At 58.5% G+C, this 23,408-nt stretch overlaps 3 protein-coding genes across 3 annotated transcripts in view; all 3 read left to right on the forward strand.

The window, feature by feature from the left end:
* Window positions 1-23,408, forward strand: part of HNRNPM (heterogeneous nuclear ribonucleoprotein M) — a 245,919-nt gene that overhangs the window by 154,522 nt on the left and 67,989 nt on the right. The window lies entirely within an intron of this gene.
* ANGPTL4 (angiopoietin like 4) lies at window positions 50-5,024 on the forward strand. The gene is made up of 7 exons (XM_002722024.5): window positions 50-536; window positions 740-850; window positions 975-1,092; window positions 2,958-3,071; window positions 3,395-3,490; window positions 3,577-3,858; window positions 4,389-5,024. The coding sequence occupies exons 1-7, from the start codon at window positions 204-206 to the stop codon at window positions 4,568-4,570; spliced, it is 1,236 nt and encodes a 411-aa protein (XP_002722070.2). The 5' UTR covers window positions 50-203; the 3' UTR covers window positions 4,571-5,024.
* RAB11B (RAB11B, member RAS oncogene family) lies at window positions 5,038-19,291 on the forward strand. Its single transcript, XM_051835500.2, has 5 exons — window positions 5,038-10,571; window positions 16,887-17,082; window positions 17,641-17,834; window positions 17,931-18,011; window positions 18,478-19,291. Exons 1-5 carry the CDS (start codon window positions 10,532-10,534, stop codon window positions 18,621-18,623), a joined length of 657 nt encoding a protein of 218 aa, XP_051691460.1. The 5' UTR covers window positions 5,038-10,531; the 3' UTR covers window positions 18,624-19,291.

Raw genomic sequence — 23,408 nt, forward strand, 5'->3', positions numbered from 1 at the left:
GCCTCCGAGGCTCCCCTCCCACCCCTGCATCGGGCTTATAAAAGGGGGCGTTGGTCGCCTTGGGCTCACGCCGAGCCGAGCGGGCCTGCGGCTGCCATCTGTTCCCACCATTGAGCTCCAGCACCCCGAGCGAGTCTGCAGCCCTCGTATCTCCAGCAGCCCGCGTCCGGTGCGAGTCCTCCGCGCCCAGGCCGACGGTGAACATGCGCCGTGCGTCGACAGCCGGTGCGGCCCTGATGCTGTGCGCCGCCACCGCCGGGCTGCTGAGCGCTCAGGGCCGCCCTGCACAGCCCGAGTCGCCGCGCTTCGCGTCCTGGGACGAGATGAACGTGCTGGCGCACGGGCTGCTGCAGCTCGGCCACGGACTGCGCGAACACGTGGAGCGCACCCGCGGGCAGCTGGGCGCGCTGGAGCGGCGCCTGGGCACTTGCGGAGCCGCCTGCCAGGGTTCCGGAGGGACCGTCGCGCCCCCGCAAGCCTCCGAGAGCCCGCTGCCCGGAGGCGAGGCAGCCCCTGAGATCCTCCGCAGCCTGCAGGTATGTGAGTACTCCCAGGGCTGCCTCTGCGCGCTCCTCCGGGCTCCCCGCCGGCCTGGAAGAGGAGACACAGCCCAACGCCCTTGGGCTTATTTGCACCAGTCTCAAAGGATGAAGATGTGGCCTGGGGGGAGGGGCGGTGAGTGCGGTTGTTTGGAGGGGGGGGTAGTGGGTTCTCACCGGGATTCTCCACCCCTCCCCAGACACAGCTCAAGGCTCAGAACAGCAAGATCGAGCAGTTATTCCACAAGGTGGCCCAGCAGCAGCGGCACCTGGAGAAACAGCACCTGAGAATCCAGAATCTGCAGAGCCAGGTGGCCGAGGGCTGTCCCAGTTGGGGAGGGACGGACGTCAGGAGCGTCCAGACTGGGAGCCACGGGAGCGCGGGGTCAGCCTGAGCCCCCAGACCTGACCTCCTTCCCTCCCATCCTATCCCAGGTTGGTCTCCTGACGCCCGTGCACCTACACAATGGGCTGGCCAAGTCCGCCAGAAGGAAGAGGCTCCCCAAAATGGCCCAGCCTGTCGACCCTGCTCAGAATGCCAGCCGCCCGCACAGTGAGTGGCTGACCCTCTTGCCAGTGCTGTCCCTGTCCTTGGCAGGTCTTTGTCAGGCCTTGGGGTGAGCCGAGCGACCCCCACCCTTCTGCTGACCACTAGCTGGGCCAGGGGTTGAGAAATAGAAACCCAGAGAGATCGGAGCTGCAGGGGAGCCGGGGAGGCAGTGACTCTGCTCAGGAACACTGCCCTGCAGGTTAGAGCCTTCTGGGAGCTGCCAGGTAGGGGGTTCTGAGGCCCCCCTCCCCTGTGATCTCTCGAGGTGTACATCTAGGATCTAGCTCACAGGCCAGACACACTCACTCCCTCCTGCATCTCACAAACCCGCCATTCCTGGTGCCTCCCTCTGCTGTCCCCAGAGTTCTCATCCTGTCTCCCCACCACCACCACCGGCAGAGAGTGAGCTATGGCCACTGTCCTCCAGGTCTGGGTCTTTGTGTATGTGGCTGTTTCAACAAATTTGTGGCTTATTTTGGTGCCAGAACGGTCTGAAAGCCATGCCTGGTTTTGTCGCTGTTGCTCATTCTCAGTGAGCTTTTCCAAGACCTCTCAGATCCATGCCTTTCAAAACTTTCTGTTTGCACCAAAATAAACTTTATATTTTGCTTCCATTCGCAATAACCTTTTTGAAATACCCTCCTGAATTTCCCCTAATTCCAAACCGCAGTGCTGTCTCTGTGTGTTGTGTGTGTCTGGCGCAATCTCCCAGTTCCCACCCTGGGTTCACGGCCCCACACCCGGTTTCCCTCTGCCCCTCCCACCACCTTGTCACCCTGCCGGGCATCTGTGGCCGCTCACAGCCAACTGGGTGAAAGGTCGGATCCCCCTTCACACTTCGGGCTGCCGGCAGCCCCGGTGATCCTGTGGGTCCCCGCCCCCAGACTCCTCCTCCCTTCCCTGCCCTTCCCACCACCCTGTGGTGAGGGGTTTTTCTGGGTCCGGGCTGGGGGAGGTGCGGTGGAAGGTCATGGGGGTGTATTGTGTAGTTTTGGGACTCCCAGACTCGCGGGCTCAGCCCTGCCAAGTAGGCGAAAGTTCAGAGCTGGAAAGACAAACAGCTGTCACTAATAAAGGCCACATTGGTGGTTTGGCCACGTGCCTGTCCTGATTGGATGGGAGGAAAGTAGGGGAAAGGGGAGCCGCCGGAGGGGGCAGGAAGGTGTCCTCCCTGGGGCTCTGGGCCCGCCCACACTCCCGCGGTTTGGATGCTGGGAATCTTGGCCTTCCCCTCCCCCTGGTCACCTTTCCCCTACTTTCCCAGCTGGGCTGGGGGCGGTTCTTGCGGCTTCCAGACCTGCCCGGCACTAAGCTCCTTCCCTAGGGTTCTCCTCCCTTCCTCCCTCCCTCCCCAATCCTGCCCCATCTCTCTGGAGAGCTGGGATCCCCAAACCGCGTTCCGCATCCCCCACTGCACCAGCTGGGGTCCCTCTTGTTCAGCTCCCTCTATCATTCTTTCATCAGGTTTTTGTTGGATACATGGTGTGAGCTAGGCTCAGCTCACAGCCGGGGTGGGGGTGGGGCAGGAAGACTTCTATGCCCGTTTTGGGAGATCTGGCCTGGTCTGGGGGAAGGGGTCCTTCCAGAAGCTGGGACCCCAAGACAGGAGTCAGGGGATAGAGTCTGGCAAAGGGACCAGCATGCCCAAAGTCCCTATGGTCAAGGGATGGGAAACCTGTGGGCCAGAGCCGGTGGGAGGGAGGATGGTGGGTGCTATGCAGAGTATAAGCAGATAGATTGGGGGGCGGGGACCATGGGGATCAGGATTCTCCCTCATCCCCCTGTTACCTGCCGCCCAGCTCCCTGAGACCCCAGGAGACCCGCTGCTGCTTCGAGACCCCTCATCCCCCCACTTTGTGTGTTTGCAGAGCTGCCCCGGGACTGCCAGGAGCTGTTCGAGGAAGGGGAGCGGCAGAGTGGGCTGTTCCAGATCCAACCTCAGGGGTCCCCACCGTTCCTGGTCAACTGCAAGATGACCTCAGGTGGGATGCACTGAGCCTGGGTGCCCTTGACATTCTATAGGAGGCGGCCCTTTCTCTGCTGGTTTCCATCTCCGGGCTCCCAGGGTTGAGAACTGCAGGGTGGGTTAACCCGGATTATCTGGGGACTTGGCCTCCTCCCTCCCTCCTGTTGGCTCCCGAAGAGGATCTGGCTCCAGGGCCCTGCCTTCTGGCCAGTCCCTGAAGTCCCCCTGGGACAAATACGGGGGCAAGTTGGGCTCCCTGGGCTTGGGAATTGGGAGCCAGATGGGGTCGTCAGGTGCCCAGGGAGGAGGGCCTCCCAGTAACTGTGGGTCTCTGCGCAGATGGAGGCTGGACGGTAATTCAGAGGCGTCAAGATGGCTCCGTGGACTTTGACCGGCCCTGGGAAGCTTACAAGGCTGGCTTCGGGGACCCTCACGGTGGGTGTTTGCTGTGGCTACCCTAGGAAGGGGGTCCACGGAGCCAGGTGGGGGCCTGCCTCACCATGTGGCTTCTCTTGCTGTAGGCGAGTTCTGGCTGGGACTGGAGAAGGTGCACAGCATCATGGGGGACCGCGGCAGCCGCCTGGCTGTGCACCTGCAGGACTGGGATGGCAATGCCGAGTCGCTGCAGTTCCCTGTCCACCTGGGTGGGGAGGACACAGCCTACAGCCTGCAGCTCACGGCGCCTGTGGCCAGCAAGCTGGGTGCCACCGCCGTCACGCCCAGCGGCCTCTCCCTGCCCTTCTCCACGTGGGACCAGGACCACGACCTCCGTGGGGACCTTAACTGTGCCAAGAGCCTGACTGGTGAGCAGGCCCTGACCCCCACCAATCCTGTCATGCCCCTCACTGCTGCCCTGTCCTGTCTTCAGCTCCACATTGCACCTGTTCCCTGCCCCTATCTTCTTCTTACTTGCTGGATACCTTTGGGGCCCTCTAGCCTCAATTTTCCCATCTTTAAAATGGGTATAACCATGGCACTCAGGCTGTGAAGTGGAACCCGCGAAAGTGCCTTTTGAAGGGGTCAAAAGTAGTGAGTGGAGTATCGGTCGTTTCGTTCGGCCTGAGCTCGCTCGTATAAATTGATCTCAGATGTGACAACTGTGTTTGAGAAGTGGGAGCCATGTGCCCTGTGCCAGGCATGGAGACCTGACTTGTTGTGGTCACGGGTCACGGGAGCTGCTTCACTGTGATGACAGGGCAAGGGGGTGCCCAGGGGCCCTAACACGGCTGCATCTCCTGTAGACTTCACAGTCACTGCCAGTGTAGGGTCCCAAGCTCGGTCCGGCCCCAGCCCTGTCCTGACTTGTCCCCTCTCCTCTGCCTTTGCCCTGCAGGTGGCTGGTGGTTCGGCACCTGCAGTCACTCCAACCTCAACGGCCAGTACTTCCACTCCATTCCCCGGCAGCGGCGGCAGCGGAAGAAAGGCATCTTCTGGAAGACCTGGCGGGGCCGCTACTACCCGCTGCAGGCCACCACCATGCTGATCCGGCCTGCGGGAGCCGAGGCGGCCTCCTAGCCTCCTCACTGGGGCCTGCACCCAGGCTCCTCGTGGACACTGACTTTGGCTTGGGCCCAGGAGGTGGCCGGCCACTCCCTGCCCAGGCAGGGGCTCCACGCAGGAGCCATTTGGAGCCTGGTGGACAGAGCAGATGCCCGAGACTTGAGAGAGGCTCCCTGTCTGAGCGGGAAGCCACACAGGATGTTCATGGAGAAGAACCAGGGCCACGCACGGGACCGTGGAAGCGTGGGACTCAGGGGCATTCAGAGTCCTCCTCCTCGCCCGCCCGAGGAGTGGGGGACGCAGAGGGACCACTCGGAGATGGCCAGGCTGGCCTTCGACGGCGGACTCAGTCACATTGACTGGTGCGGGGCACCGGGGCGCCCTCACGGTGCTGCCGTGGTGTGAGCTGGCGCAGCGGTGTCCAGGCGGGGTTCACAGGATTCTTGGGAATAAAAGCAACTTCGGAACATTTTGTCCTTTTTTTTTTTTGGCCTTTGGTTTGTTTTTTAAAAGCGCACAAAGTCCACATCAACATGTGCCGGGGTGGGGAGGACGTACCCCCAGGTCTCCTGAGGACAAGGCTGGTTGAGCCGCCACCCTCCACTGATGTCACTTTGCTTTATTTATCCTCTCGCCCAGCGTGTTTTCCTTTGCAAAATCATGAGAAAATCCTCACTCGCTTCAGTCCCAGCACAAGCAGGTTAACAGAGAAACTGAAGCTGTAAAATCCCTTCGCAACCACATTGACGCAAAAGAATCTCAGTTTTGTTTTTTTTTTTTTTGAGATCAGAGCACGCATTTTCTGGTTCACTCTCCAAATACCTGCAACAGCCAGGGCTGAATCAGGCTGAAGCTAGGCAGTTCAGGTCTCCCATGCGGGTGGCAGGAACCCAAGTACTTGAGCCATCACCTACTGCCTCCCAGGATCTGCTTTAGCAAGAAGCAGAGGTGGGTTGGCTGGCACCACAGCTCACTTGGCTAATCCTCCGCCTGTGGCGCCAGCACCCCGGGTTCTAGTCCCGGTCAGTGCGCCGGATTCTGTCCTGGTTGCTCCTCTTCCAGTCCAGCTCTCTGCTGTGGCCCGGGAAGGCAGTGGAGGATGGCCCAAGTGCTTGGGCCCTGCACCTGCATGGAAGACCAGGAGAAGCACCTGGCTCCTGGCTTCGGCACCTGGCGCAGCACCGGCCATAGCGGCCATATGGGGGAGTGAACCAACAGAAGGAAGACCTTTCTCTCTCTCTCTCTCTCTCTCTCTCTCTCTCTCTCTCTCACTGTCTAACTGCCTGTCAAATAAATTAAAAAAAAAAAAAAAAAAGGAAGCAGAGGTGGGACTTGGACCCCGCGGCATGACATGCAGGTGTCCCAAGTGGCATCAACCACTGTAGCAAACGCCCATCCCCCACAGACTTTTGGAAGTACCTTCATACAGCTGACTGTAAATACGAATGCAGGATTTTTGGTAAATTTTTCAAAAAATTTTTTGCACCATATCTACATATTTTCTACTCTGGAATTTTCTCTCTCTCTCTTTTTTTTCCCTATAGCTTTATTTATTGAGAGGCAGGGCTAGCGAGAGGAAGAGAGAGGGAGAGAGCGAGCTTCCATCTGCAAGGAATGGCCAAATGGCTGCATCGGCCAGAGCTGCGCTGATCTGAAGCCAGGAGCCAGGAGCTTCTTCCCAGTCTCCCACATAGGTGCAGGGGCCCAAGCACTTGGGCCATCTTCTGCTGCTTTCCCAGGCCATTTAGCAGGGACCTGGATTGGAAGAGGAGCAGCCAGGACTAAAACCGACACCCATATGGGAAAGCCAGCCCTGCAGGCAGAGGCTTATCCTACTACATCCCAGTGCTGGCCACTAAGTTGACGTTTTTTTATGGCAATAGAAATTTAAGATTTAGCTTTTTAAAAGATATACTTACGTATTTGGCAGAAGAACAGACAGAGAGAGGTAGTCTTCCATCTGCTGGTTCACTACCTAGGCCTGAGCCAGACTGAAACCAGCAGTCTGGAACTCCACCCCTGTCTCCCATGTGGGTGGCAAGACCCCAGGGACTTGGGCCATTTCCCACTGCTTTCCCAGATGTATCGAGTTAACCTCCTGTGCCACAATGCCAGTCCTCAAATTCAGTATTTATTGAGTAGCTACTGCCTACCAAGTCCTGTATCAGATGCCCGGGCTATTCTAGCGAGCAGAAAGACCCTTTGCCCTCACTGACCTGAATGCCATAGCCCCTCCTATTACAGACAGGGCGGCCTGTGACTGATGATCCACACCGGGACACTTGGACAGTGAAGTGAGCAGCTCATTCCCAGACGTAATCAGGACCTCCTGACCCAGATTTTCCTTTTTAAATGTAGTCATAAGGGTGGGTATTCAGCACAGCGGTGAAGACACCACTTGGGACGCCAGTTCCAGGCTCCTGGTGTTTGGACTTGGCTGTTGCAAGCATCTGAGGGAGTGAACCAGCAGATGAACCATCTCTGTCTTTCCAATACGGCCAAAAAAAAAAAAAACATTAAAAATATATAATCATAGCTCTACCGCATCGGCAAAACCAAATCATTCGCTGTAAATAGGTCAGGAAAATTAGAGTTGATGAAAGTAAAACAATGCCTGTGCTTTAGGATTCTAGCTGGGGAACTGCTTTATGAAGACACTGAAGGACGTGCTTGGTCTCAGGAACGGGGACACGCTGTGAGAGTGTATTGTGAGCCAGTTCTGTCGTGTGTGCTCCTGCCGTGCACCTGCACAAAGCTGGAAGGTATAGCTCAACTGATGCACGTGGCCATTTGGCGCAATGGAGACTCAGTATACATGACATACACAAGGGTCTTGCTGGTGTAATGCGGCAGACTGCTCTACAGTAAACGTTATTTTCATTTCATTTGAAAGACAGAGACAGACAGAGACATGGAGAGAGATCTTCCATCTACTGGTTCACTCTCCAAATGCCCACAACAGCCAGGGCTGGCCCAATCCAAAGACAAGTGCTTAGAACTCCATCTGGATCTCCCCAGTAGGTGGCAGGGACCCTGGTACTGGAGCCATCACCTGCTGCCTCCCAGGGTGTGCATCAATAGGAAGCTGAATGCGATGCAGAGTAGCTCAGGTGCAAACCCAGATTTTCCAGTGTAGGAGGAGGCAGGCATCCCGAGCAGTGACTTAACCACGGTGCCAAACACCTGCGCCAAAAGTCAACTTTCTACAAGTAGGAGTACACTGTAAAATAAGGATAAAAAGTACAGGAGAGGGGCCAGCATTGTGGCACAGTGGGTTAAGCACCCATACTTGAGCACAGGTTTGTATCTTGGCTGCTTCACTTCCCATCCAGTTCCCTGCTAATGCACCTGGGAAAGTGGTGGAGGATGGCCCAAGTCCCTGGGCCCCTGTCACCCACGTGGGAGACCTGGATGGAGATTTTGGCTCTGGCCTGGCCCAGCCCTGGCTGTAGTGGCCATCTGGGGAGTGAACTAGCAGATGGAAGATCTCTCTCTGTCTCTCTCTGCCTTTCAAATAAATGAACAAATCTTTAAAAAATGTAGTATAGCGAACTCATAAACCAGTCACATAGCCATTGATGGTCATTATCAAATATTATGTACTATTCATAGCTGTGTGTGCTATTCAAGGGAAGGTCTTCAAAAAATTTCATATTCATATTATGCAAAAAGAATGTATGGAGGCTGCTGCTATGGTGTAGCTGATAAAGCCACCACCAGTTCCAGTCCTGGCCACTCCACTTCCGATCCAGCTTCCTGCTAATGTGCCTGGGAAAACAGCAGAGGATGGCCCAAATGCTTGGGCCCCTGCACCACCATGGGAGACCCAGAAGAAGCTCTTGGCTTCGGATCAGCCCAGCTCTAGCTGTTGCAGCCATTTGGAGAGTGAACCAGAGATGGAAGATCTCTCTGTCTTTCCCCCCACTGTCTCTCTGTAACTCTGTCTTTCAAATGAAGGGTCACATGCACATGGCTCAGTCACCCAGCGCTTCATGCAAATCTCCACCCCAGGAGGAGCAGCCACCTCTGAACTGGGCCTGCCTGCACTTCCGCCCACCCCTCCAGGTGATGACAAGCACTTCCCCTCTTGCATATTCATTACCCTTCAAAATTAAAAAACAAACAAACCTGTTTTCATTGCTCCGGGGGTCACGGCTTTGGAAATGATTCCCTTCATCTCCTTATTTGCTGCGAATGAATTACTCTGTGTGACAAGTGCTTCTGGTGTGCTTCCTAGAGTTTGCCAGGGAGCAGGCACACAGGTTGGGGTGGGTAACACTCTCTGCTGATTCACTCCCCAAAGGCCTGAAACAGCCCATACTGGGCCCGGCCAAAGCCAGGAGCCAGCAACACAATCCAGGTGGCTCACGTGGGTGGTGGAGACGCAACTACTTCTGCCACCCTTGGGAGCCCGAAGCAGCTATCAAATAGCCCCCAGGCACCCCAATACAGAAGGCAGGTGTATTAACCTCTGGCCAAACACACACTCCCCGAAAGGTTTTTTAAATGGGGCATTCCCACGACCTGGCACAGAGTGTGAGGGGTAAGGGCAGAGTGGGGGGGGGGCAGGGAGGAGACAGCTGCACTGGTCCAGGTGACAGTAGGTGCCCAGGACAGGGTGAGAACTGGTCAGAACCTAGAGGGATGGAATAAGGCAAGCTGAGGGATGAGACAGGTAGGAAAAGGTGAGGAAGGGGCCCATGATCTCTGGCTTGGTTGGGGAGTGGATGCTGGGAAGGAGGCCTGACACACACGCCAGGGCTGAGCTCCGAGAGGCAGCAGTTGTAATCACCAGAACACTGAGTTCCACGCTTGCATCACACGCCGCTGAACGGAATCTACTCAGCACAGAGAATTCTGGGGTGATGGGGGATACCCAGTGCCTGCCCTTAGAGGGCTCATGTTCTGTTGACGGGGACAAGAAAATAATCCATACTTTATACCTAATAATAGTGCTGTGCCCAGCAACGTTTGCTGAGAGATCTTAGGGGCTCTTATCACACACACACACACACACACACACATGCACAAGAAGTTAACTACAGAGGTCAAGGGTAGTTAAATCTTAACTAGTACTCACTTCACCATCTATATATATATGTATGTAGGTATACCCTCAAAAAATGCATGGTGCAGATCTGAAACGTGAAAATCAACAAAAAATACAATGGCATTGAGAAATCCTATGGGCCGGGTGTAAAACAGACTAAGGGGGAGAGAGGGGGAGGGGTTCATGTTGGGGAGCGCCCGGCACCCCAGTAAGGAATTATAAATATTCGTTAAATAAAGCCTTATACCGCAGGAAGTGGACACCTGAGTCAGCGTGTGTTTAAGGAAATGATCCAGTTATTCTCACACGGCGGCTTTCTCCCCCATTCACAGAAGAGGAAACTGAGGCACGGGGGTGGGGTGGGTAAGATGATTAGTATGGAAGGCAACTGCATCCGAGAGGGGGTACCCAGCGCAGAGGTCACCGGAAACGGTCATTCACGGGCTAGGGTAGGAGAGGCCAGAGCAGCGCAGACTGACCTATGACGTCATCGGTACGCTAAGCAGCGTAGCATCACCTGGACGTAGCTCCATTTCCTTTCCCGGACAGGTCCTCTGGTAGTCGGGCAGAGTCTGAATCAAGCCTCTCATTGGCTACGCACTCCGTCAATCCGTTTCATTCTTCCAGTCTTCCGCCCCGCCTTCCTGAGCCAACCTCTGATAGGCTGCCGCGGCAGTCACTTTAGAAAGGTCCGCATTCCTTCCGCCTTTCTCCAGGAGACCGAGGGCGAGGAGGGTGTATCCCCGGCAGCATCCACCCCCTGGACTCTGATTCCACCTCTCATTGGCTGAGCTGGGTGCCGGTCGCTACTCCACCCGCTGCCCATTGGCCAACCTACAGCCGCTCTGCGCGGCGCCGGCTCCGCCCCCGTCGGGTGTTTGTGGTGGGGCTGCGGAGTCGCCGATCCCGCCGGAAGCGCCAGGACAATGGGGACCCGGGACGACGAGTACGACTACCTATTCAAAGGTGCGGTCGGTGGGGCGCAGACGGGCGAGGGCGAGGCGGCGAGGCGGTGGGCACGCGAATCGAGGCCGCGCTCCGACCCGCTGGGCCCAGACCGGAGCCTGAGGCTTGGGACTCGGCTAGTCAGGCATCTCGGAAGGCCAGGGCAGCCGGGGATCCGTCAGTTGCGGGACGGAAGGTGCAGCGGTGCGGAGCGGGCGTCCCAGAGAGGCCTGGGGGCCCAGGATGCGCTGAGGCGGGGCCTGGGCCCAGAGGGGGTGGGGCCCGGAGCAGTGGGAGAGGCCGTTAGGGGCGGAGCCTCGTGAGGGGGCGGGGCCACCCCGGGATTTGGCGGGCCCGGCTAGGTTGAAAGTGCGATTTGGGATGGGGGGGCGGAGCCGTTGGAGGCGGGGCCAGGGTATGGTGGGTGTGTCCAAGACGTGGGCAGGGTCTGGTTTGATGGGGCGGGGCCCATCACGAGCCCAGCTCTGACTGGAGGCAGTGCATCTGGGGGCGGGGCCTGGAGGAGAAGGGACGGACAGTCGGAACCCGGTATGCGGTGTGGGGAGGAAGCCATGAATTGGGGTGCGGATCCAGAGCTGGGTTGAGAGGCAGCCGTGTGTGCAGCAGTAATTAAGAGAGTTCTTTTTTGCTTAATTTAAAAAAATACGTGGGAAGCAGAGAGAGACAGAGACAGAGCCCCCACCTGCTATTTCACTCCCCAAATGCCTACAGTGGTCACCACTGGGCCAGGGACCCGAAAACTCGACAGGTCTCTTACGTGGGTGGCAAGAACCCAGTTATTTGAGTCATCACCGCTGCCTCCCAGGGTCTGCTTTAGCAGGAAGCTGGAGTTAGGAGCAGGAGCTGGGTATGAAACCCAGGTAACCCGGATGTGGATACCAGTATCTTAAGCCCTAAACTAAATGCCTATGCTAGAACTCTTTCTTGCACTGAGTACCTGCACTTTTCCAAGCACTTTATAGGGACGTGTTCATTTAAATCCTCCCTGCAACCTTTGAAGTCACTATTGTCCAGCCTCTCTTTTTTACAGACAGGGAAGCTCAGCCCAGAGAGTCATGTGGGAGCAGAACTGAACCCAGGCCAGCTGTGGACTTGGCCACTTAGGGAGGGTGTCTTGGGGGCCTTGTGGCCAGGGTCTGGAATTTGGTGCTTTCAAACTACCGCAGAGCCTTATGCTGATGGCCCAGCTGCGGCCAACCTGCTGCTTCCCTGCCCAAGGGACCCAGGGTGGTGGGAGCATCACGTGGGGCGTAGGCGGGCCAGGGGCCAGCTGGGAAAACTCCCTCATTTCTCAGTGGGGTGGGTTTTAGTGTTGCGGGCTGGACTTTGACCAGCCCCAAGTCCTCTGCTATCCATGCTGGACTCCTTGGCTGACAGTGGCTGCCCTTGACCATCGCCCTGCTAACTGCTGTGTGCCTCTTCCCCTTTCTGGGGGAGTGGGGAGTCCAGCCACCTCTGGGAGTGTGCTGTGTGCCTGGAGCCGGCCTTGGCTGACCGCTGTGCCTATGATATCATGCAGCATGTGGGGGTTGACAGAGGATATGTGTGTGGCAGAAGCCTTCCAGAGGCCAGCTCACGCAGAGGTCAGTGTCGTCATGTGGCCCCACGGGCTGGGGCTGTCACTGGGGGTCAGTGTCAGCCCCAAGGCCTCACCCTAAAGGCAGGGGGAAGCTGTGGGGGAGTTTTGGAGAGTCAGGATCTGAGGCCCTTCTGGGGACAGGTGGACCAGACGCTGGTCCTGCTGTGGCCGGTAACAGCTGCTCCCAGATGTGGCACTGCCAGGGCCCCTACTTGCCACCTCCCGCTTTCTGTGGTCACCCGCCCCCCCCTTGTTATTTTCGTCCTTTTCTGGTATAAATAACCTGACTCCAAGTGTTTGCCTGAGGCCTGCTGGGTTATTTCCTTGAAGTGTGTTCCCAGAAGTACAGTTACTGGGTCAGGGGCAACCGCGCGGCCGTGTGGTTCCCGGAGCAGTCCCCATTGTCGGCTTCCTGGAAGCGCCACTCCGACTCCTGCAAGAGCTGGCACGGGGCAGGTACGCGCCTGCCCCGCTGCCCTCCCCCACTGGCCTGCTTTCCCTGAGTCGAGCAGGTGCCCCGCTGACCTTCTCAAGTGGTGCCGGTAGCAAAAGGTCAGTGTCTCCCACACCGGCCTTCCGCGGCCACCTCCACAATGCGTCCTCACCTGAGTACACCTCTGGGCTCTGGGCATTTGTCTCCTGGCATGCTCACCTTTCCACTCTGTGAAACTCAGGGGAGCTCTGTGGCTCCGACAGACTGAGAAGGCAGGAAGGAAGGGCCTGGAGGCAGGCGCGGCCCTGCCACGGCATCACTTGCCCGCCGAAGTGCCTGGGTAATGCCCAGGTCCCATCCAGACGCCCTGGCCAAAGCCGGGGTGGCCTTGCACAGGTCTCTGAGACACAGTTGCACCAGATGTGTTGACAAAGGCTGGCTTGGTGACCGCGTGGATCTCCAGCCCTATCACCTGCTGGGAGTCCCTCAGGAGCCGGAGGGGACAGCCATCCTCCTGCCCTCACCTTGTTGCCAAACCAGCCCCCTTGCCCCTCCTGTCGCCTCTCTGCCGCCGGCTGGGCCCCCAATGCGGATGAGGGGCCACTGGCTGCCCCCTCCCACCACCGCCTTGTTTTTCTGGTTGGCTCCCCTGACCTCAGGGCCAAGGCCAGCAGATCCCGGTGCTGCCAGTGTGCTGTTGGTTTCCCTCCCTGACCCGCCCGCCCCTCCCCACGAGGGAGGTTGTTTATTTGTACCTAATTATAGAGCTTCCCATTTCTCCTCCTCCCGTTTGATCCTGCCAGTCCTGACTTTTCCTGGATACCCCAGATTTCTCTGATAGGCGTTGGGCTGTGTCCCCATGGGCCACCAAGGCCCTCCCGGGTTCCTCTCCCCTTGCCCAGAGCCCCTGGCTAATCGGGGCCCACTGAGCCCTGGAGGACACAGGTCATGTGGAAAGCAGGCTGCGGCGGCTCAGGCCCTCCCTGTCCTCTGGGTTGTGTCCGGCCTTGCAGGGACATGGCCAGCCCCAGAGCTCCCAGAGCAAGCAGCAGCTCCAGGCCCTCCCGCTGCTCTGCTTGCTTGTTGGGGACCCAGACATGGGGGCTCCACCTGTGCCCCAGCTCCTGATCCCTCTCCTCAAAGACCACTGGGGACTGGGATGTTGGGGGTAGCTTCTTGGCTCTGCCTGTGAGGGAGCGCTGCCTTCCAAACAACCACTTGGTCTACCCGGGTGTCTGGGTCTGTGCTCCGGGGATACCACCCTGTCACAGGCCAGACCTGAGCACCCAAGGCCTCGAAAAGGTGCCAGCTCTTTGTTTTTGCCAACTGGGCTTGCCTGCTCTGCGGACCAAGTGGCATGCCCCCAGGGACCCATTCCTGGCCAGCAAAGCCACTGACTTCTGAAGAAATGCTGGCGGCTGTGTCCTCAATGGTCCTTTCTTTCCCCCACACAACAGAGCTGTGTGCCCTCAACAATGCCATTGTCACTCCTGGCCTGCTCGTGGGGCCGGCCTGGCCACTGCCCTGCTGGCCACCTTGGGCATCAGGCACCCCATCTACCTCTGCCCTCCTTGCCAGGTGACCTTGGGCTGGGAGCTTGGGTGCTATGGGCCAAGTGTTCCCAGCCGTGCAGTGAATTTACCTTGGCCCCTGTGGTAGCCCTGAGAACTGCATAAAGCTGAGGCCTGCCCCAGATAGAGAGGACATGGGTGGCCAGGCTGGGGCGGGACCACTGGGGCTGTGTAGCTGGGGCAAGGCTGGGAAGGGGGTGAAGGCACTGGGGGTCCCCGGCAGGGCCTGAGATTCTTGTTCTGTTCCGAGGATAGGAGAACTGAGAGCGGAGTGCCCCGGCCCCAGCCGGGCCGTGTGACCCCATGGGGAGGAGATGAAGGTGGTGTGCGTGGTGGTCCCCAGGGCCGGTCCCACCTGCCCTGCGTGGCCTGGGGGCCGGTCGTTGGCCCCAGCAGCGTGGTTGGGAGGCTGCAGGGCCACATCTGGTTCCACCTCTGCATCTTCCTCTGACCTCGGTCGTCCTGTGTGAGGCACATAGGGTGTCACGAGAGGACACCAACCCTGGGGTCACAGGTCTCACGGGCCAGGCCGGCAGGGGTCTGAGGGAAAGGCTGAGGGGTCCTGACGGAGGAGCAGGGGTTTGTGCGGGCTGGAGGGCTGGAGAGGCTGGGGAATCTGGCCTCAGTACCGGACCCAAGGCAAAACCAAGAGCCCTCAGCCCTGTGCTTAACAGCCGATGACGCAGGCAGATGGCTGCAGACAAGTCCCTACTTGGTGGGCGTGGTTGGGAGACGGACTGAGCCTACTCTGCTGCCCCCCCCCCCCCCACACACACACAGTGCGCCGTCGTGGCTCTGTTTCCCATCTGAGTCTTGGTTTCTGCATCTGTAAAATGGGTACCAGGAGTTTCCCCATCACAGCCTCATTAAATGTTCTTTTTGTTCTTGCTCTTATTATTTTTGTTCTTGACGCAGCCAAGGCCAGAGGGCAGTCTGATCTGCCCCTTCCCTCACCTGTGGCCTTCAGGGTGGTGACCAGGGCACACCAGGAGCTAGAGGCAGTAGGCCTGGGAGGCTTTGCCAGCCATTGGGGTGTTTGTTCATTTCACAGACATTTGTGGGCACATCTGTGTGCCAGGATCTGCAGATACAGCAGGAGGCAAGACTGGACCTGGGGTTTGACCCTGAGAGAGGTGGGAGCTGCCCAGCCCTAGCGCGGAAGACAGCCAAGCTGCCTCAGGAGCTCAGAGCTGCCCTCTGGTGGTTGTAAGGAGAACAGGCTTTTGGTTGTGGCTCGGTGAACTCTGCAATTGTGGGGACTCCTGGAACCCAGGTGGTGCCCTGGACAGGGAGTTGGGAATCTGGGGACACACCCCCCTTTCCATCAAAGAACTGCATTCGGGCAGAAAAGTACACGTAGAGGCATGGAGCTCAACGAGTGAGTGTTCACCAACTGATCCCCTCCCCCATCTCCAAAGCAAAACATTGCAGCCCCAGAAACACTCCTCGCCCTCCCTTCCCCGTATCTGTTTGAAAGGTGCTGAGGGGCTGGCCTGGGCCGTGAGAGGAAGAAGGGAGTCAGGACGACACCAGGGTTGGGGCTGAGCGCCGGGAAGGACCAAGCTGCTGTTAATCAGATGGGGTAGGCGGGGGTGGGGGATGGTGAGCAGGCTCCGTGATGTTTGCAGGTAGAGGGGAGGCCGCTGGGTGCCTGCTGCAGGGACAGGGGCTGGCTTGGCCCTGGACTTGGCACTGAGGTCTGTGGGTTCCGTGGGTCCTAGAGAACTAGGGGCACAGGAGGTAGAAACAGTGAAGACAGAACTTTCAAGCTGCCTGGGAATCTGGACGGGAGAGGATGGGGCGGTGCCTGGGGCAGGAAGTAGGGTCAGGAGAGAACCTTTTCTTAACAGGAAGGAGAAATGCCAGCATGGGAGGGCAGCCCGGAGAGCCCTGGGCCTGGTCCCTCCTCTCCAGCCCGGCCAGCCCACGCCTGCTCTGCTCCCTGTGTCCCTCAGCTGCTTTGGGCAGCCCTGCTGCACACGTCATGGCGCCTGGGGTCAGGTGCAATGCCCTGGGGAGCATCTTTCCACCTGCTCTGGCCCAGGGCCAGGTGTGGGCTGGGCTGGCCAGCTGGGGGCAGTGGCTGAGGAGGCTGTGCACTTGTCTATGACCTCTGGGTTCACGCACGCTCACAGCCGTGCGGCCCCTCCCTCTGCAACGCGGCTGTGACACAGGAGGGCAGCAGTACAGGGCGGGGTAGCCAGGGGCTCTGTCCTGTGCTACACGTTTCCCTTCCACATGGAACAGTCAGCGCCTGCAGCACTGAGAGAAGACGGGAGGTGGCTTGCCATTTCCTGCCCCTGAAAACACCAGCAGAAACCCTCATCTGGTGGAGCACTGACCTTCCCGCACCCCAAACCGGACCACCCGGTACTAAAGACAGCTGCTTACTCGTGGCCCTTCCGGCCCCCAGCCACGCATGCTCTCACTTCCCCCTCCCAAGAGGGCCTCTGTCCCACGTGCGGAGAAGGCAGTCCAGAGAGGTGCAGTCCCTTGCCCAAGGTCACCCAGCTCCAGAGGTCTCTTGAGTTGTTCCCTAGTGCCTGGGAACTTGCCTGGGATGTCCCCACACCCCAGCTGGGACGGTGCTGCTCTGAGGACCAGTGACTGCGCAGCCCGAACTCCTTGCAATGTTGGCGCCGCGTTTGCAGGGAGCCGCGTGCAGCGTCTGTGGGTGGCTGCGGGGGCGCTTGGGGACTCACAGACCCTCACCTTGCCTCCTCCCCCTGCAGTGGTGCTCATCGGGGACTCAGGCGTGGGCAAGAGCAACCTGCTGTCGCGCTTCACCCGTAACGAGTTCAACCTGGAGAGCAAGAGCACCATTGGCGTGGAGTTCGCCACCCGCAGCATCCAGGTGGACGGCAAGACCATCAAGGCGCAGATCTGGGACACCGCCGGCCAGGAGCGCTACCGCGCCATCACCTCCGCGTGCGTGTCGGGGCGTGAGGCCTGTGTAGGAGCTGGGCAGGAGAGGGGCAGCAGAGGGTGGAGGGACTGTGCAGGAGCTGTGGGGCCTCAGGCACACCGGGGGATCGCTAGGAGCCACATGTGCAGCTCGGGCCCTGGCTCGAGCCCCTCCACTCTGCTCCGCCTTCCCAGCCCTCCTCTTCCTCGTCTCCCTGCTGTTGTGTGGCCCAGGCCTTGTCCCACACCTTCTGGGACCCCACTCCCTTTGCCACCTCGAGACCCCCTGCCATCAGGGCCACCCAGGCTCCTCTTCCCGGACGCCTCCCAGCCCCTAGCTGCTGCCTGTCGTCTGTCACTGCATCACGTCTGTCCTCGGGCCTCCCTGTCTCCTGGGTGACCTAGACTTGTACTGCACAGTGGGTGGTCACTTCTGCCCAGTGGTGGCCTTTGCTGCCCACAGCTCCTGTCCCCCTCTGTCCCTCCGCTGATGGCCTCAGGACACACAGCCCTGCCCTGGTTCCCGTGAGGCTGCTGCTGCCCATGGAGCCGGGAGGCTCACACCCGGCACCTGCCCCCTAGGTACTACCGTGGCGCAGTGGGCGCTCTGCTGGTGTACGACATTGCCAAGCACCTGACCTACGAGAACGTGGAGCGCTGGCTGAAGGAGCTGCGGGACCACGCCGACAGCAACATCGTCATCATGCTGGTCGGCAACAAGAGCGACCTGCGCCACCTGCGGGCCGTGCCCACGGATGAGGCCCGCGCCTTTGCAGGTGCCGCACTCCCCGGGCGTGGTGAGGCTTCAGGGTAGCGCCTAGTGGGTCCCAAACACAGCCCCAGCTCACTGGGCCCTGTTCTCTGTGTTCCAGAGAAGAACAACCTGTCCTTCATCGAGACCTCAGCCTTGGATTCCACCAACGTAGAGGAAGCATTCAAGAACATCCTCACAGGTGGGCACCGGGGCCTGGGGGGGGGGGGGGGCGGCCACCAGCCCCTGGACTCCTGCTTGTTACACTCACTGGTCAGTCTGGACACAAGGACAGAAGTGCAGCTCCCCGGGGTCAGGCCACATCCAGCCTTGCTGGTGCCCGGGACACAGGGACCCCTGACCCAGCTCCATAGGTGGGCCCTGCGTGGGTGAGTGGAAGGTCCAGAGCTTCCTGGTCCAGTTTATTTTTGGAGGGGAGAGGGGGCCTCTGATGAGAAGAGAACAAGTGGCTGTGGCCAGATGTGGGTCCCAGCTTGGGCCTTCCCAGCAGGCAGGCGCCCCCTGTGTGATGAGAGTGTGCAGGGCCCCGTGGGGGCCGTTGGGAGGGGCTCTGGACACAGCCTCAGGGATGCTGCCTGGGAGGTGGTCAGCAGGGGAGGGGGCGCAGCTCGCTCACGCCGGATGCCCGCCCTGCCCCTGCCCCGCAGAGATCTACCGCATCGTGTCACAGAAGCAGATCGCCGACCGCGCCGCGCACGACGAGTCCCCCGGCAACAACGTGGTGGACATCAGCGTGCCGCCCACCACCGACGGACAGAAGCCCAGCAAGCTGCAGTGCTGCCAGAGCCTGTGACCGCGCCGCGCCGGCGTCCCTGCGTGCGTGCACGTCCTCGTCCTCGGCCCTCGTCCTTGTCCTCGTCCTCAGCCCGGCCCCTCTCCCGGCCCCCAGTGACCGGCTCCTCCCGCCCTCCCGCGGGCATCTCGGCAGGAAGGACAGGGCCGGCCAGCGGCGAGGAAGACGGGGCCGACGGAGCTGGCTTCTCCTGCTTTTCCGCGGCAGACTCCAGGGAGCGATCACCTCCCTCCCCGCCCGGCCAGTGGGCCCAGCAGGTCCCTCCTCACCCAGAACCCGGGCCAGGCAGGCGACGCTCCGGGCTCTCGGCATCCCGCCCGCCCCTCCACGCACCGCCCGCGCCCTCCCGCCTGTAGGTTGGAGCTGGGAGCAGACCCCGCCCCGTCCCGCCCGCCCGCCCCTCTGCACGCCGCGCGCCCCTGCCCGCCCGCCCCTCTGTCTCGTCTCCCCGTGCGGTCAGGAGCCTGTCTGAGTGAAGCAATATCTCCGTGTTTTGTACATACAACCGCTCTTGTAGCCTTTGGTTTTTGTTATTGTAGAGAAACACAGATTCTTTATACACTTTGTAAGATTTACGCCGGCCCTAGCTCTCGATCTCTTCTTCGCCCTGTGGCCCCTGCACTGTTGCCCGTTACTAAAAATGTATACGCCGACTTCCTGTACAGAAATCTGCAGCTGCGCCTCTGTCTTCTTTCTCTCGGTCAGGCGGCCGCTCCCGAGCCAAGGCCCCTCGCTGCACGGTGCGGTGCGTGCCCCCGGCCACAACGCGCGCCCGGCCCCGACGCGGCCCGGGGCGGCTGTGTCTCCTGAGCTGCCCCGCGGGCGCCCCCTGGCGGGGATGGGAGAGTGGAACCTGTGCAGCGAGGGGCCCGCCCGGCTGATGCTGGTGAAGCCAGCCCCATGCCGACTCTGAGCCCGCACCAACGCTTGAGGGCACTTGAGGGCACACGGGGAACACTGGTGATCCAGGCAAAGTGCTGGCGTCCTGTGCCTCCTCCCAGAATCCAGTTTCTCCCTGCTTGCCGTGGGCAGGGCTGGCCGGTTGAGCAGACGTGGCCGTCCACCAGCCACCTCTCCCCACCACTGCAGTGGCCTCCTGACTGTGTGTGTCCACTCTGCTGAGCACAGCAGCCGTCCCAGAAGCTCCAGCCAGCTACCAAAGAGGCCACTCATGCCCTGGGTACCTTGCAGGCCCAGTCCTTCTTGAATCCAGGCTCTGGAGGGTTGGGCAATCCCAGACACTTTCTGTGGGAAGAGCCAGGAACCACCAGAGAAGGCGAGCTGAGCCACTCGTGTGTGCTCCTGGCCTCGCTGGGGCTGTGGATGGGAGGGTAAGGGGGTATGGTGAGCATCAGCAGGTGGGGCCTGGGGTGCTGACTCCTCCAGGTTTGGACCTCTGGTGGACAGAGCCTTTGGGGGAAGCCAGGAGGCAGTAAGGACTCCTAGGTCCCTCATACGGTCTTGTGGTCAGCTGCCATCTCAGGCAATGTCCCTATGTGCCAGGCCTTGGGGCAGGGATGGGTGTGCTCCCCGTCCCCTTAGGACTGCCAGGCTAGGAGTGCTGTTTTCATTACTCTAGCCCCAGTGACTTCATAAACACATCAAGCTCTGTCCAGGCCTGTTTTTTTTTAAGTCTTTATAAAAGACTGAGGCACGTTCACAATGATGTGCCACCATTGTCACCATCCATCTCCAGAAATTTCTCATCTTCCCAAACTGAAACTCTGTCCTCATGAAACTCACTCTCCCACCCCCCAACTCTCCGTTCTACTTCCTGTCTCTGTGACTCCGGGGCTTCCTATAAGTGGACTCATACAATATTTCAAAAAAAAAAAAAAAAGATTTATTTGAGACGCAGAGTTTACAGAGAGGGAGACACAGAGAGATCTTCCATATTCTAGCTCATTCTCCAAAAGGCCACAACAACAGGGGCTAGGCTAGATGGAAGCCAGGAACTCCATCCGGGTTTCTCACCTGGGTGGCAGGGTCCCAAGCACTTGGGCCATCTGCTGCTGCTTTCCCAGCTGCATTAGCAGGGAGCTGGATTGGAAGTGGAGCAGCATCCCTATGAGCTGCTGGCATCACTGGCAGTTTAACCTGCTGCCCCACCACACCCTCCCTAAGTCACACAATATTGTCCTTTCACATCTGGCTTCTTTCAGCATAATGTCCTCAGGGGCCATCCATGTTGTAACAGGTGTCAGAATTTCCTTTGTTCTTTGAACATTTATTCATTTTATTTGAAAGGCAGAGCACTAGAGAAAGAGTGGAGAGAGAGGTTTTTTTTGTTTGTTTGTTTTTTGTTTTTTGACAGGCAGAGTGGACAGTGAGAGAGAGACAGAGAGAGAAAGGTCTTCCTTTGCCGTTGGTTCACCCTCCAATGGCCGCCGCAGCCGGTGCGCTGCGGCCGGCGCACCGCGCTGATCCGATGGCAGGAGCCAGGTACTTCTCCTGGTCTCCCATGGGGTGCAGGGCCCAAGCACTTGGGCCATCCTCCACTGCACTCCCTGGCCACAGCAGAGAGCTGGCCCGGAAGAGGGGCAACCGGGACAGAATCCGGCGCCCTGACTGGGACTAGAACCCGGTGTGCCGGCGCCGCAAGGCGGAGGATTAGCCTAGTGAGCTGCGGCGCCGGCGAGAGAGAGCTTCTATCAACTGGTTCACTCCCCAAATGGCCACAACAGTCATGTAGGAGCTTCTGACTACATCCAGGTCTCCTAAATGGGTGGCAGTGGTCCAAGGACTTGGGCCATCTGCTGCTGCTTTCCCAGACACAGTAGCAGGGAGCTGGATTGGAAGTGGTGCAGTCAGGATTGGAACTAGCACTTTTATGATTTTCTGTCCTTTGGTTCACCCTCCAGATACACACAATAGCCAGGGCTAAGTCAGGCTGAAGTCAGGAGCCCAGAACCAACCTGGGTCTTGTAAGTGGGTGGCAGGGACTCAACTACTTGAGCCACCGCTGCTGCCTCCCTGGGTGTGCATTAACAGCAAGTTGGAATCAGAAGCAGAGCTGGGGCCCCATCCCAGGCACCCTGATGTGGGATGCCAGCATTCCAAGCTGTGCCAACCACTGTGCCAGAAGCCTCCCACCCCGTTTTAAAATTTATTTGAAAAAGGAAGAGAACTATAATTCCAGAACTTTTCCACACCCCGAAAAGAAATCTATTACCCACGAAGGAATTACTCTCCGTTTGGCTCTGCCCCAGCCCTGGCAACCATTAATCTGCTTTCTTTCTCTGTGGGCCTATGGCACTGTTTAACTAGCTCCTTCATGCCTCGCCCTCCCTGTAAATTGATAGCTGGGTCTGGATGCGTGATTAGATTGGGGACAGCACTTCATAAATAGTGTCCCCATGTACTTGAAGGACAATTAACATGGGCCTGCCTCTTGCTCTGTAAACAGCTATTAAGTGTCTCTTGGAGTCATCATCCATTAGGGGCTACTAAGTGGTGATATTCAAACTATCCCTTCTTCATTTTTTTCTGGAAGACTTCTCTACAGAGAACTGTCTCCTCTTCCATTGTGTGGTGACCTTGAGGTGCTCTGTGGGTACAAGTCAGCATGAATACTTAAATTTTTTTTTTTTTTTTGCTCATCAGTTTTACTTAAAAAAAAAAAACTATTGGAAAGATTTACAGAGAGAGAGAGAGAGAGAGAGAGAGAGAGAGGTCTTCCATCCACTGGTTTACTCCCCAATTGGCCACAATGGCCACGGCCAGTGCTATGCTGATCTGAAGCCAGGAGCTGGGAGCTTCTTCCGGGTCTCCCATGCGGGTGCAGGGGCCCAAGGACTTGGGCCATCTTCTACTGCTTTCCCAGGCCATAGCAGAGAGCTGTATTGGAAGTGGAGCAGCCAGGACTCGAACCGGCGCCCATATGAAATGCCAGCACTGCAGGCCGTGGCTTTATCCGCTACACCACAGCGATGGCCCCTCATCAGTTTTATTTTATTTATTTATTTATTTATTTAAATTTTTTGACAGGCAGAGTGGACAGTGGGAGAGAGAGACAGAGAGAAAGGTCTTCCTTTGCCGTTGGTTCACCCTCCAATGGCCGCCGCGGCCGGCGCACTGCAGCCAGCGCACCGCGCTGATCCGATGGCAGGAGCCAGGAGCTAGGTGCTTTTCCTGGTCTCCCATGGGGTGCAGGGCCCAAGCACCTGGGCCATCCTCCACTGCACTCCCTGGCCACAGCAGAGAGCTGGCCTGGAAGAAGGGCAACCGGGACAGAATCTGGCGCCCCGACTGGGACTAGAACCCGGTGTGCCGGTGCCGCTAGGTGGAGGATTAGCCTAGTGAGCTGCGGCGCCGGCCCAGTTTTATTTTTTAAAAAAATATTTTTTTTATTTGAAAGGCAGAATGACAGAGCAAGAGAGAGGGACAGAGAGAGAGAGGTCCTCCATTCTCTTGTTCATCCCCCAAATGCTGCTGGGAGAAGCTGAGAGCCATGAACTCCATCCTGGTCTGCCACATAGGTAACAGGAACCCAAGTCCTCTGGCCATCATCTGCTGCCTCTCAGGTGCACTAGCAGGAAGTTGGATTGGAAGCAGAGTAGCTGGGATGCAAACCAGGCACTCTGGTTTGGGAGGTAGGTATCCCAAGCAGCAGCTTAACCCACTTTGCCACAATACCTGCCTGAAGTTCATCACTTTTTGTTTCATGAGACTCAAGATTTTAAATCAATTTCCTAATAGGCTTCAAAAGTGACTGATTGGAGTGGATATGAGGCACAGTGGCCTGCATCCATGTTCGAGTGCCTGTGTTCAAGTCCCAGCTCCACC

Source organism: Oryctolagus cuniculus (genome assembly GCF_964237555.1).
Source record: "Oryctolagus cuniculus chromosome 16 unlocalized genomic scaffold, mOryCun1.1 SUPER_16_unloc_1, whole genome shotgun sequence".
In the NCBI taxonomy this organism is placed as follows: domain Eukaryota; kingdom Metazoa; phylum Chordata; class Mammalia; order Lagomorpha; family Leporidae; genus Oryctolagus; species Oryctolagus cuniculus.

Coding starts and splice junctions, on each gene's coding strand:
- RAB11B (XM_051835500.2), top strand. CDS start 10,532: ATGGGGACCCGGGACGACGAGTACGACTACCTATTCAAAG. Junction 17,835..17,930: donor TGAGGCCCGCGCCTTTGCAG/GTGCCGCACTCC, acceptor TCTGTGTTCCAG/AGAAGAACAACCTGTCCTTC. Junction 18,012..18,477: donor ATTCAAGAACATCCTCACAG/GTGGGCACCGGG, acceptor CCTGCCCCGCAG/AGATCTACCGCATCGTGTCA.
- ANGPTL4 (XM_002722024.5), top strand. CDS start 204: ATGCGCCGTGCGTCGACAGCCGGTGCGGCCCTGATGCTGTGCGCCGCC. Junction 537..739: donor AGATCCTCCGCAGCCTGCAG/GTATGTGAGTAC, acceptor ACCCCTCCCCAG/ACACAGCTCAAGGCTCAGAA. Junction 3,859..4,388: donor CTGTGCCAAGAGCCTGACTG/GTGAGCAGGCCC, acceptor TTTGCCCTGCAG/GTGGCTGGTGGTTCGGCACC.